Source organism: Scleropages formosus, chromosome 7, assembly GCF_900964775.1.
Source record: "Scleropages formosus chromosome 7, fSclFor1.1, whole genome shotgun sequence".
Taxonomy (NCBI): Eukaryota; Metazoa; Chordata; class Actinopteri; order Osteoglossiformes; family Osteoglossidae; genus Scleropages; species Scleropages formosus.
Genome location: NC_041812.1, coordinates 31,556,253 through 31,570,237, shown reverse-complemented (window position 1 = coordinate 31,570,237; position 13,985 = coordinate 31,556,253). Strand labels below are relative to the sequence as shown.

Genomic DNA, 13,985 nt, shown 5'->3' with positions numbered 1-13,985 from the left:
TATATATATACACTGTATAGAAATATTAAAAATATATGTAAAAATCTGAAGATGACTAGGAGCCAGTGTTTGATATTCAGTTTTCTAAAAAGTGGAACTGTTTTAAGTGCATGACAGACATTCCTGTATATTAAAAATGCATTCAAGTAATATTGAACACCAAAGTGTTGCACAAAATTGATTTAATTATACCAATCAAGATTAAAATACAAAAGTTTTAAGTTATGAACAGCAAAGTTAATCTTGTAAACTACTTCATTAGTAGTTCCTCTCAAGTTTCATGTAAAAGAACAGTACTTGCCAAAATTCCCACATCATAAACCAATGAAACCATGAAATCATGTGATTAATAAAAATGTTCTATTGTGAAAATCATTTCTAAAGGCATTTTTCCATCAGTTAAATTAAGCTTTTTGCAACATTTCGTAAAAGTTCAAATGAGAAAGAAAAACAGTCCTGTGTCATCTATAAAACTCAGCATTTTCTTCCAATGCTGTCATGTTCTGTTCTTCTACCTGGGTGGGGAAGAAGAGAGAGGAGTATAAAGACAAGAAATTGCACAAACAAAACAAAAAAAAAACAAAATACACCAAGAATAGAGCAGGATGTAGACTGTGGTATGAGCAAAGTAGGGGGGGGAAAAAAATCCCATCCTTCAGAGTAGATGATGTTCCATACACCAAATATCCTACAATCTGCTTTCAACAGCCATACTAATTCAATTCCCCCCCCCCAATCCAGTATGTATAAATTTTAAACTCAAGAGTATTCTTTTTGGTTGGTTGGAGTCACACAGCTTGTTTTCTACACATTGTCAAGTTTTGCTCTCTTCCTGAGAAAAGACACTCACATGTGGACAGAGGTGGTGTGAAGTGTTGCTTTGCTCAGGGTTACTAATATGCATGACTCTTTCAGATGACTGGACAAGACAGCATTACTGGGTGAAAACAAAACCACCCCAACACACCGAAACACCGCATCATTCACACAAACAGTATTCAACTTCAGTAGCTTTTTTCTCCATAGCTGGAGGTTACATGATATGAGGGCGGGTGGGCCACAGAAAGCGGTGAGGTTTTCAGGTGGACGGAGGTGGGCCTAAAAATGAAACAGACTGGGCTACCATTAGTCCATTGGACCTGAGGCACAGTGAGGGAGCTGAGGAAGCTGAGGAAGCGCTGGACAATATTAGTAGCAGAACCTCATCCCATTCTGTGGCAGAGGTTTTCCAGGAAAACAGTGGCATGCAACACCCTTTGACTGCCTGACAACTGCTTTTATGGTGTCAGGGAAAATCCACCACTGAAGTCACAAGGCAATGGAATTTAACTGAAACTGTCAGGAACAAGAGACAGTAAATTAAAATTAAAAGGAAGAAATAAAAAAACAGAAGGATGTCAAATGAGGGATTGATTAACAGCAAAGATGGCTGAGACTTTTTGCTATACCCTGAAGCATCTTTCATTCAGTTCCACTTTAATTCACATTGCACTGACTTCTGGATGTGTAACTGTAGTTTCTATTACCGCACGTTTAAATGACTGATTTTACCGTGTTATAAGCCGAAACAAAGCATACACAATGTAGCTGACATGGAAAAAATTGTTTCAGAGACTGCACTGATATGGTGGCTCAATGAAGGGATGACCTGATGCCATGCGGCATACTGCAACACAAACTCGCACCATTTTTGTTCATGGCTTGTTAAATGCAGCCATTGTTAAGTCTGAAAGATGCTGAAGGTTTTGCTAAATCAGCATGGTAGGAATAAAGCACAGGATGCATGAAAGTCCACAAATGACAAGAGTTTCAAAAATATATGTGCATCCACACAAACACATACACACACAGAAGTGAGAAAAAGGCAGTTGGTGAATGCAGATCCGATGATTTCAGGATCGAAAACAGTTGCACACCTTGTAATAAAGGCTCCCTTGACGAGTCCAACACCTGCAGGAAATGAAGCTAGATTATTACAATACAGAGAAAACACAAAACCATTCCATCATGCTAACATGTAGATCATTACAAACATTGTCAATGATTGTAATGATTACCAGTAGACTATTCATTGTAAAACTATGCCTTCTAGTAAGTAAAGTATCTCCTCTTTTATTCTTCCCCATGCCTTGAAAGCAAGAAATATTGCTCCTTAGATACCCTCCTGTCAAGCCAGTTGCTTTCTTTACACATCAAAAGAGGTGGAGAACTTTACAAGGGAACTTGTGCCGAGTAGCAGAGCAACGCATCTCTCACCATGGGCGACCGACAACCTGCATACTCAACCACTGGATATAGAGGTACCATTTAAGGCTCAAGCCAAACTTCACCCCTGGGTTGGAAAAATTCCTATTTTACTCCACTTTACAATGATGGTATGACGCAGACTCACATTGCAGTCTGAGCCACCGGACTTCTCCGTCTTTCTGGATCTGGTCTTAATACCCTCACAAATAAAAATGGTCTAATTATCATTGCTGCAAAGTGGTGAAAACAGCCCAGAAGGAGTGGGCATCCACTGATATTTACACTTACATACAGTCATTCATTTAGCTTACACTTTTCTACAAAGCGACTTATGTTAAACTACTTTACAATTATTTACCGATTTATATGGCTGGGTAATTTTACTGGAACAATTTAGGTTAAGTACCTTCCTCAAGGGTACTACAGCCAGAGGTGAGATTCGAACCTGTAACATTTGGGTAGAAAGACAGCAGCTCTAACAACTACATTACCAAACGTCACAGTTGACTATTTAGACCCCGAGCAGTGTATTTTTCTCGCATTCCCTTGACCTGGGGGGGTTTGTTTTCCTTTCTGCAGCTGACTTACCTCTGAACACTGCAGTAGCAAAATGCCTTATACATCTATTGTCTCTTCGCTTTATTTTATCATTGCTGCGTCGCTGTACATGCTCAACTGTTCAGCACTTTGGGTCACTTTGTTTAGAGGACTGCTTTATAAATACAAATTGAACTGAAAATGCCTGATAGTGTCTAAGGAGGCAGACATTGTGGAAAACGTTAGTTACTGCAGAGACCAAAGATTGTGACTGCAGGCTGATTTCATGCTCACACATGCCCCAAAGACTAGTATTCAATACTCACTTCATGAGTGCTTCCAGCCCAGAACCGTTTCATTTCACCCCGTCGCCAGGCAACCATAGCACTGGTAATGAGTGTGAAAGGCACAAGGTAGAGTAGAGCTGGTTGGCCCATCTTGGACAGGATCATGACCACAAAGGTTACAATCATGCCAAAGAAATAAGCTGGGGAGAGAGGGAGGACCACACTTTAACATTTCTTTCACACAAGTGTGTTCTGTTTATGGTACACACGCACACAATCTGAAACCGCTTGTCCCAAGTGGGGTCGCGGCAAACCAGAGCCTAAGCCGGCAACACAGGGTGCAAGGCTGGAGGGGGAGGGGGACACACCCAGGACAGGATGCCAGTCAGTCACAAGGCACCCCAAGCAAGGCTCGAACCCTGGACCCACCAGAGAGCGGGACCCGGCCAAGCCTGCTGCACTACCACACCCACCTCCCCATTTATGGTACACACATGCAAATCATATACACTTATCAAACAAAGTAAGGTCCTTGACAAAAATGGATATCTTTGGACCTTCCCTCTGTTTGACTAGTTCCCAGTTTGTCAGGCATATCATGTGTGTATCCATCATCCTAATGATAATGGGCAGCATGGCGGCACAGCGAGTAGCACTGTCTCACAGTGCCTGAGAGGTGCGAGAGGATGTGGGATCAAGCCCTGCTCAGTCTGTGTGGAGTCTGCATGTTCTCCCCGTGTCTGTGTGAGTTTCCTCCCACAGTCCAAAGACATGCTGTTCAGGTTCACCCACAGTGTGTGAGTGACAGAGAGTGTTCCTCTGATGTATGGATGAGTGACCCTTTGTAAGTAGTGTATCTAGCAGCGTAAGTCATCTTGGTGAATAAGGTGTGTGAGCTGGTAACACTACATAGAGTTCATTGAAAATCGCTTTGGAGAAAAGCATCTGCTAAATAAATAAATGTAAAAGCACCTCACACACACACGTCCATCGCCTCTCCATACACGTATGTTTTTCCAAGCAACTACAGTGCAGCTGTAATTTACTGTACCTGTAAGGCAGGACACAAAGTAGATTCTCTTCGGGCTGCTGATCCACACGTCAAACCGATGACAGTAGGCCACCAACAATCCTGTGTCCAATAACCAGAACACATACATCACATAAGGATCAATAAAGCACAGAACACTAAAAAGTAGGAAAGGAGGCTCAAAAGTTAAGTGTCAAACAGTCCTGACATGCGGCAGCAGGTGGTTTCCCTCCACCCAAGTGTTTAAAGTACTTTATTGTACTAAATTAGCTTACTGTCTCACTGTGAACACAATAATCACAAATACCATGGTGCACAAGGACTGGTCTAAAGATAGGAAGGAGGTGAAAACAAATATTTGACATGACTCAAACAGTTACTAGGTCCTATTAACCCAATGAAAGCTGAGCAGGGATACCACTCAGCTGCAATGTTATTAGTTGTAAATTGACTTTGGTCTTGTTTAATCTAGAATGCCCAGGAAGGGTGGGCAGTAACTGGCACTTGGACTCCCAGAGGTTTTTTCTTTCTTCCATGACTTTCAGCTGGGAGTTTTTTGTTCCTTTCCTCCGTGGCCAGTAGGCATACTTATAGCTTTAATAACTGTATGGATAATATACATGTACACACACACACTGGCTGAAGCCGCTTGTCTCAAGCGGGGTTGCTGCAAGCCAGAGTCAAACCCGGCAACACAGGCCATAAGGTTGGAGGGGACACACCCAAGATGCCAGTCCATCAAAAGGCACCCTAAGCGGGACTTGAACCTCAGACCTACCAGAAAGCAGGACCTGGCCAAACCTGCTGCACCATCGTGCCCCCTGCATGGATAATGTAGTACTCTAGTATACAGTCAACTGTCTTATTTCTTTGTGTTATGCTTTGTTCAGCGATCTGTGTCACTGTGTGAGAAAAGTGCTCTATAAAAAAAACTGAATTGAATATCTTCTCATGTGCCTTTGGAAATCAGTCTAGCACTCTTTATCCCAACTGTAAGACATCAGAGCTGCTGAGTGAATTCACCTGGGACAATGAGGTCTCCATATCCCAGGATGGAGAACTGTATTGAGCACAAGTTTGGCGCGGAAAACCTTGGCACTCTCATCACCACCGGCAGCTGCAAAACAGCACATGGGGCGTGTGAAGGTCAGGGGTCATGGCAGGAAAAAGCATGAGTAACTTTGTGAGATGGAAATCAAACAGCACTTCAAATGGTGCAATGAATCTTAACGACAGCAACAGAAAAGGGAAATCAAACCACGAAACTGCAGCAACAAAAGAAACAATTCAACAGACAAGTTCTGCAAACACCACCTCCCCCCCGTTCATGTGAAACCAGTCATGTGATTGTGACACAGTTTCAAATGTGTGTCAGACCTCGGTTGGCTGGAAAATTTTGGCAGTTATACAATCTTCCAGCCTCCTGTCTCCCAAGCCACACACATTCTACTCTTGCTTTCTTGACTGTTCTATACTATGTAAAATGTAGTCTCCCAAGATACCTTTGAGATCTTTAACCTGCAGACTGTTACATCTATAAACTAAGGGGTTTGTCCTGTTTGATAAACTTAAAACGATGCGATTCACAAGTAGTAGCTACACCTTACTGGACTAATTTAAGACAATACAGATAGGGTTACATTCTGTTGTGTTACCCTGATAAACACATCTCCTAGTTTCCACACCACTGAAACTGACAGCACAACCACAGGCTGCCTGATGATCGTTATATTGTGTTTGAAAGAGGTGCCAGCATATAGTAAGACTAAGGAGGGCTTCACCTCCTACCCATGTACCGTACCACCCAAATAGTTCTGAGGGAAGTTTTTAAGCTACTCCAGATGACTTCAAGCCTGCTCTGCCCTCCCACCGAGGTGAGGAGGTCAGCAGTGTAGAGGTAGATATAGGTATTTCATGCATTTAAGGATCTTTCTCACCTTAGCTGGATTTACAGAATGCATTAGATTTCAAATGCTCATTTTTAGAACTTACATTTATTCATTTAGCTGATACTTTTCTCCAAAGCAACTTACAATGTGCTACTTATAGCTACTTACCTCTTTATACAGCTGAGTAATTCTTTACTGAAGCAATATAGGGTAAGTACCTTGCTCAAGGGTACTACAACAGGAAAAGAGATTCAAGCCTGTGGGGTCTAAGGCAGCACCTGTAACCACTATGTTACCAGCTGCCCTAGAGTTTCACATCAAAACAAACAGTCTGATGATATTTCAGGATGAAGTTAATTTGTTGCTATTCATCTCATATGTGAAAGTGTTTTCCATGACACAGCAATAACGTCAGTCAATTAGGTTAAAGTGCAAAAAAGAACAGTAATAAACAATGCAAGGTCCACCTTAAGCAAGAAAACAGCTGCCCAATCCACAGGCACACAGAAGAGGACCAGAAAGGCAGATAAGGTCTACACACCATCTCAAAGGGACTGATCACTGGGGCATGGCTAACCGCCACCTGCCCCCACTCCCACCCCCAGAGAAGAGAGCTGAAAATAAGGCCTTACTTTCTCATTGGGAGCTGTGGGCTCTGCAGGGATCTCGAACTGATTCCCTCCATTCTAGGATCAAACCCAAGCAACACATGTGAACACAGCAAACGCGTGATACACGCAGGCCAAGCTTGGTTAGTACTAAAGAAAGCAAGCTATCTAAGAGAGAAATAATGAAGAACTGTGTGGAACAGTCACCTTCTCGCCAGCAGACTCTGGACCCACAGCCACTTGCACCATGATACTTTCTCCATTCTGTCAAAAAAGGAAAGATATGAGCGTTTTTCCAAGCTCCCTTTAGGCACAGGTATTTAAGAAATTTAACTTATTTCCATTGCAAGACTGCCAACTCATCCAGGGTGTACCCTGTAAAGCCCAATGCTATACACTTCCAGATAATGAGGCTATATGTAAACAGAAAATAAATGAAATAGGAAAAAAATCTTTAGAGCAAGATCAACAGTTGTATACTTTCTAAACTCCAACCCTCAATTCTTTGGATGGTTGTAGGGGAGTGTACGAACCCTGCCTTCATAGTACCCTGAAGTGGGTTACGGTACAGTGTAATTTTGAGGCAGAAGGTAAAAACATAACATTAAAAAAACAGCAATAAAAAATTATTACAATTCTCAACTTGTTTTCACACACAGGGGTCAGTTCGTGCCTGTTACTGTCAATGTGTGAAAATGAAGGGACCCACCGGCGTGAAGAAAGGTGTGATGAAGACAAAGAAGACATCATACAGGAGGAGCAGGCTGAGCAGGATCACACAGATCTAAAGAACAGTCACAGGTGAGAGGGGTTCAAGGTCTACATACCTCAGTAGAAAAATTAACACTGACATGAATACCAAAACCTCACCTTGTAGTTGGACACAGTGATGGTCTTCATGAAGTTCAAGCAGAAAGCAATTCCTAGTAAATCCTGCAGAATCCAGATCCATCTGAAATCATAAAGTTGAAAGCATGGAATATTTTGCCTATTACTTATGACAATATCAGTAATAATATTAAAAATACTATACTAATCATTGTAATTTAGGACTATAAGGTTAAGTTAATTATTTTATTGATTTACATGTATTTGTTCAGCACACCCTTTTCTGCAAGGTAATGTACATCTCAGAGAACAGTACAACAGTGTATTACAGCAACATTTACATTTATTCATTCAGCTGACACTTTTCTCAAAACAAACTTACAGTGCTAAGCTATTTACTATTTTTTACCCTTTTATACAGCTGGGTAATTTCACTGGAGCAGTTTAGGGTATGTACCTTTCTCAGGGGTACTGCAGCTAAAGGTGGGATTCAAACCTGCAACCTTTTGGTCCAAAGGCAGCAGTTCTAACCATTATGCTACCAGCTGCCCCCCAGCAAACATATGATTTTTGAGAGCAGTCCATTTGTCTCATACCCAGGTGTAAACCAGCATACATTATTCTAGTAGCCGCGTATAATGGTTTCTTTTTTAAATGCATAATACATCTTTAAGGGGCACATAGGAGATCAGATGCCTACTTTCTAAACTTATAACTGATACACTTAAATATTGATTTAGTTTCGAAAACTCACACAGGTTTATCTCTGTTTGAGCGAAATATTTAACTGAAGCTACAGAAGTCCACTAAATTGGATTTTCTGCATTTTTTTTTTAATCATTACACTAAGACCTAACACACCAGTTTTTATACTGTTACCTGAAAACATGAATTACAAAAGTGTTTGGCAATACTTTTTTCTGGCAAGATGCCACATTCTGCACAAAATGTCAAAAAAGAAAATCTACAGGAAATTTAAAGCGTTTTACAAGTCAAGTTCTTATGAACTGTACATTTGAGTGTCAGCAATGAAAGGCCCTGAACAAAATTACCATTAAAAACAACGCAGAAAAGAAAAGGGTTCGCACTTCAGAGGGCTGCCCTCCATGTGTTGAGTATGCCAATGGCACTGACTGACAACTTATTAACACAGGGCATGTCTTCCTCTTTGCCCAGACAGATTTTCTGCAAGCAATTATGAGCAGGAACACCAAAGACATTCTCAGTCACACAGACAGATTCAGGAGTGTGTTTTCTGCTTGTCCAGACAGTACCTGTCTTCATTCCTGTATACTCCCCACAACACTGCCACGGTGATGCAGAAGGCCGCAAGCAAAAGGGATCTCCCAGACAACCCTTTACCTAGACATGAAAAACTACAAGAAACAAAAATATCACTGAATAAGAAACAGTCAAAGTTAACCCTGCAAAAAAAGATCACCTGGGTTTTTTTTTTTAAAAAAAAAAAAAAAAAAAAAAAAAAAATAAGGAAAGGAAAGAATGTGAACATAGTTGTAATGGAACTTCATGCTGAAGGACAAACAGAACAGCCTATGAGTCTAAATCGGTTGCTATAAGGACAGTGTGGAACATGTCAGTGGCAGGAGTGACAACCACTTCCTCAGATGCCACACACCTGAGTGTGTTACAACCAATCTTCTCCATGATCGCATCCAGACAGCTGTACAGTGCTGCAGCAGAGGCCACGCAGAAGATGACTATGATGACATACACTGCCAACAAGAAGAACCACAGGTGATGCCATCTGTTCACAAAAATCTGTGAACAGTACTCTGTAAAAGGTTTACTATGATAAAAACACTCACCAAGAATTTTGTAGAAAAAGTACATGAGAACCAGCATCCCACACATCAGCGCCACAAACAGCACTACTTTTAGTGGGGAATAGAGGGACACATCACCACTGTCAGTTCGCCCTCTACAATCTCCAAAACCAGGACCAGCATTCAGCTTCTCCCTGTATAGAGGAAAAAAGAAATGTCCTTCTCTTTAGTTTGAGCTCATCCTACAAAATCTCATAAGACAGCAGTTAAGTTAACATCCTGTTGTGTTACCCTGATAAACACATCTACCAGTTTCCGCACAGCTGAAGCAGACAGCAAAACCACAGGCTGCCTGATGATATTTATATTGTGTTTGAAAGAGATGCCAGCATATAGTAAGAATAAGGTGAACTTCACCTCTCAGCTGCTCCACTCCAGAACCCACCCATGCCCACTGTGAAGATGCTGATGAAAAGCATGACCAGGATGCTGAGGTCAAAAACAGATGACGGTGGGGCGTACAGCCTCACCGACATCCTGTCCCCAAACCTCTGAGGGAACAAAACAAAAAGACCTCAATTTAAAAAGCATGACAGATTGAATTATAACCCAGCTCCAGAAGTCAGTGTAGTGGTTAAGGAACAAGGATTTAAAGGATTTATGGTGGTGAAGGACAAAGGTTGCATACTGAAGTATCAGGAACAAGGTGCTTATAAATGGGTAAAGTGTAACATTTCGGTCGCTCTAGGACCCTTAGAATGAAAACATTTCTAAATTTATTAATGACTGGAATGCAAAATTAGTATCAGAAGGGCATGAATTTATACTGAACAAATACTTCACCTTTTGTGCATCCAGTATATCCCGGTATCTCATGAGTGCCAGTGGAATCTTGACCTTGCCATACTCTGTTTCGTTGGCACTGGGGATTATCTAAAATAGCCAGGAAAGGTGTTCCTGTTTAGCTCTCACTGGTCACAAAGTCAGAGTGCTCTGGAGGCCTCTTCCTCAAACCCAGCACTGGAGTAAATATTACCCCACTGAGTATATAATACATAATAAGGCATTAGTCCAATATCTAACTGCTTTATATAGGCAGAGTCTCAATAAATAAACCACAGCACCACCTCAACTAACCATATAACCTGCTAATAAAACATTAAACCTACAAATTCACTGCAGTTAGATTTAAATTCTCACTTGTTCTTAGGGCTTGTTGAGAGTTTACACATTTTGTTTTCTCTCAGAAGAATAAGATGGAAAAAAGCTTTTTAGGATTTATGTTTTTAAAGCTTGGCTAATTGATTTGGCATTTTTTTAGAACAAGGCTCCCTGGGACCACACTAAAGGGAGCACTCAGCAAAGACTGATATTCAGAGAAATTGATGAAGAAAGAAAAACACCACCACTGTGATTCTCTTCTCTCCTGCAGCATTTTGTCTTTTGAATATCACATCAGTAAAACGTATGCAAAGCATTTAAAGACACTTTAACAAAATTATTCAAATAAATAGTACTGGTCTGTTTAATCCAGTTTCATATCCAAGATTTTTTTATGCAAAAAACTAACAATGTCAAGTTCAAGTTCATGCTGACTGGCAAGGAGAAAAATGTTATCTAGCAGAGCACGGGTATCTACCAAAGGGGATGTGCTGGCAATGAGAATGGCTGAAGCGTTCAGGTCTTGGGCTATCTGAGCCTTCTCACTGAACGTACAGTTGCCCCTCATCACCACCACAGCTTTCCCTTTCAGCTCAGCAGGAGGCACATCGGCGCTGCAGAGAAAGCTGGACGTCAGGTTAACCAGCTGGTATTCTTCCTGCAAAAAGGCAGACACAGAGGGAACACCTCAACAGAGACTCATAGGCTGGAGAAAATTCACAGTTACTAACTGTAATGAGCAGGGTAAGGCTTGGCCTCTGCACAGCTGATGGAAAAACTGGAACTGAAAGCAGCTTTTTTTTTTTTTGTTTAAGTTTCTGCTTATCTATGCACAACTTCACAAAACACAAAAATGAAAATCAAAGCAAGAGAAATGCCAAGACAAACTATATGAACTGAACAAACTGAAGACAACTGACACCCTATCTGAGCTATACAGGTTTTATGTCTGTGGTCATCTCATAATGAAGAAGTACATATGTGAAAGTGTCACACGCCAAACAATGGGCAGCGTTGAACAAAGGGCTGGAAATTGATCGCTTCAGTACAAAACCCTCAATACACTAAGTGGCAGATGTCCCAGTTTACATGTATTCATTTAGCAGACGCTTTTCTCCAAAGCAACGTACATCTCATAGAAAATACAACGTGTACAAGTACAGTTAGTTTGTTACTTTCCGCCATATGAACCAATGTTCATCACACGACTAGCTGCATAAAACTTTCAGAATACATGATTCCTGATCACCTTCCTAATTAATTTTTTTAGACACATAAATATTTGTTACATTACAGGAGTAGAGTTTAACAATCCTTATGCGCATCCTGTTTAACAGTTTTACACACACACACACACAGTGTGAAACTGCTTATCCCAAGCAGGGTCACAGCAAGCTGGAGCCTAACCTGGCAACACAAGGCATAAGGTTGTAGAGGGAGGGGACACACCCAGGACGGGATGTCAGTCCATCGCAAGGCACCCCAAGCGGGACTCGAACCCCAGACCCACCAGAGAGCAGGCAGAGGCCTAAACCCGCTGCGCCACCACATCCCCTAACAGTTAAACAGGATACACATAAAGGATATATTTACTGTAAAACTAGTGTGTTGGGAAATCAACTTCATTTCACTAGAGCCCCCCAGAACAGCTCTCTCACATAAACTCGATATAGATCGACAGGCTCTATCATTAAAACTGACTAGTGACAATTTAAAAAGCAAACAGAAATGTGCCATTGACAAGAGAACAAAAGCTGTCCAGTAAGACGTGTTACATTCAAGCCAAGGTTTCAGTTCGTATCAGATGCCAAACAGGTTCTCTCATGGCCGGGCTGTGAGGGGGAATTCTGGAAACGTGTTTGCACTGTCAGTACAATAATGGGCATGCTGTGATGTGAGGGGCAGAGAGCGGTCCTACCGCCGTGGAGAGCGATGAGGACACGTTGGTCCAGGAGGAGTTGTACACCAGGCAGTACTCCTTGTCCGCAGAGCCGTCGGAGACGTGCAGGACCGCTTCCTGACAGCTCACCTGGAGCACAGGAGGTGAGGTGCGACACTTACTTAGCCGCTAAGAGTAGTCACAGTCACAGCGCGCCCAACCCTACCCTCGACGATGTGTTGTGGTAAACAAACAGTGAACACAAATATGAATGAGAATCTTGCGCAGCCGTCGCAGTCGAGGTCACACAGACAACTGTTCCACGAGGGAACGTTTTTCTTCACCCGCTTTTTACAACAACACCCCGCTGCCCCTACATTTCAGCGCCACAACTTGTCACGCGCAAGCGGCGCCATAACCGCCGGCTGAATAATATTATTCGAGAAACTCGCGAAATAATAATTCCCGACACGTAGGAAGGAGCTTACCACCGAACACAGGAGGAGGGCAGACAGAAACACGATCAGTTTTCTGTCCATGGCCGCGGCATGGCACTGCGGAAAACACCCGTTCTGTCCCACCGAGGTGTTTGGAGAAGTGCCGTCGCTTCGATGCTTTCTCTTTTAGCCCGTTTCAGAAAGTCGCCTCATGTTTCCATCCGCGCGGTCGCACTTCCTCTTCCGGTTGTAGCTCGGCCGTATTGGGCGTCGCAAAGAGTGCGTGCCAGTTCTGTTGTTGTTGTCGTCATAATGTAATCATAATAATCACTATATCTATATAATATATTATCATTAATATAAAGATTATATGTTATGTAATACAATGATTATATTAAAATATAAAATGTTAGAAAGTATGTACTTATTCAATGAGTTGTTGTATAACATTTTATAACATGTTATATATATGCTACATTTACATTCATTTAGCAGACACTTTGTCCAGCGACGTACATCTCAGCAAAAGTACAATTTATGCATTAAACTAATACTATTAATACTACATTTACTTACTATATTTTGGTGTGTGAGAACTTAGTATTAGGGCACAAATGATTAACTATAGTATTCAATGGGGGTAAAAATGTGCAACGAGGAGCGCTGGTCCTTCACAGGGCCTGGGCTGTGGGTTTCAATCCAGGTTAGTCAGAGTTGATATTTTCACCAGGTATGCGTATGGGTTTCCACTCAAAGTCGTGTTTCAGATGAATCAGTGGCTGTAAATGATGGTTGTGTGTCAAACTGTATGTGAATGTGCTGAAATGAGAGATCTCTGTTACACAGGATGTACCTGGAGTCATGCCCTATACTGTTGGAGTAGGCTGTACACCACCATTAACCTAAGAAAATCTACATTTGCTCTAATAGTATACAAAATGCCATTTAATGAATAATTTGAAGAATACAATTGCTTTGGTTACAACAATAGTACACCAGAATGACTCCTTTACTCAAACTGTACACAGCAAGTGAGAAGCAACGTTTTAAAGACTGTGGAACAGGTCCTCCTTTTGGAGCATTCTTCCAGTACTCTTTGTATTGTTAATATGTTACTGTCAAGTGATATCTCGCTGGTTTCCTTGTATTTTTACTCACCAGGCCTTACAGTAAATAAGCCATTTCAGTTCATGATCAGTACCTTACTCAACAGTAGTTCAGCAGTAGTGAAACTGGCAACCTTCAGCTTACAGATCCGTGACAAACCACTAACCTGTGAGGACTGGATGTAAACAACT

The 13,985-nt window shown here is 41.7% G+C and overlaps 1 protein-coding gene across 3 annotated transcripts; it reads right to left on the bottom strand.

Moving 5' to 3' along the window:
- Window positions 1-171: 171 nt before the first annotated feature.
- Window positions 172-12,920, bottom strand: sppl2a (signal peptide peptidase like 2A). Of its 3 annotated transcripts, XM_018765046.2 has the most exons (17): window positions 12,739-12,920; window positions 12,290-12,400; window positions 10,850-11,029; window positions 10,054-10,143; window positions 9,628-9,761; window positions 9,253-9,404; window positions 9,063-9,159; window positions 8,701-8,802; window positions 7,469-7,550; window positions 7,308-7,382; window positions 6,806-6,862; window positions 6,623-6,676; window positions 5,125-5,218; window positions 4,123-4,203; window positions 3,111-3,271; window positions 1,917-1,950; window positions 172-515 (listed from the first exon to the last, which is right to left on the bottom strand). In XM_018765046.2, the coding sequence occupies exons 1-17, from the start codon at window positions 12,787-12,789 to the stop codon at window positions 475-477; spliced, it is 1,596 nt and encodes a 531-aa protein (XP_018620562.2). In that variant the 5' UTR covers window positions 12,790-12,920; the 3' UTR covers window positions 172-474. The 3 variants fall into 3 exon arrangements, with proteins under 3 accessions (XP_018620562.2, XP_018620563.2, XP_018620564.2); XM_018765047.2 differs by lacking the exon at window positions 1,917-1,950; XM_018765048.2 differs by lacking the exon at window positions 6,623-6,676.
- Between the last annotated feature and the right edge of the window lie 1,065 nt (window positions 12,921-13,985).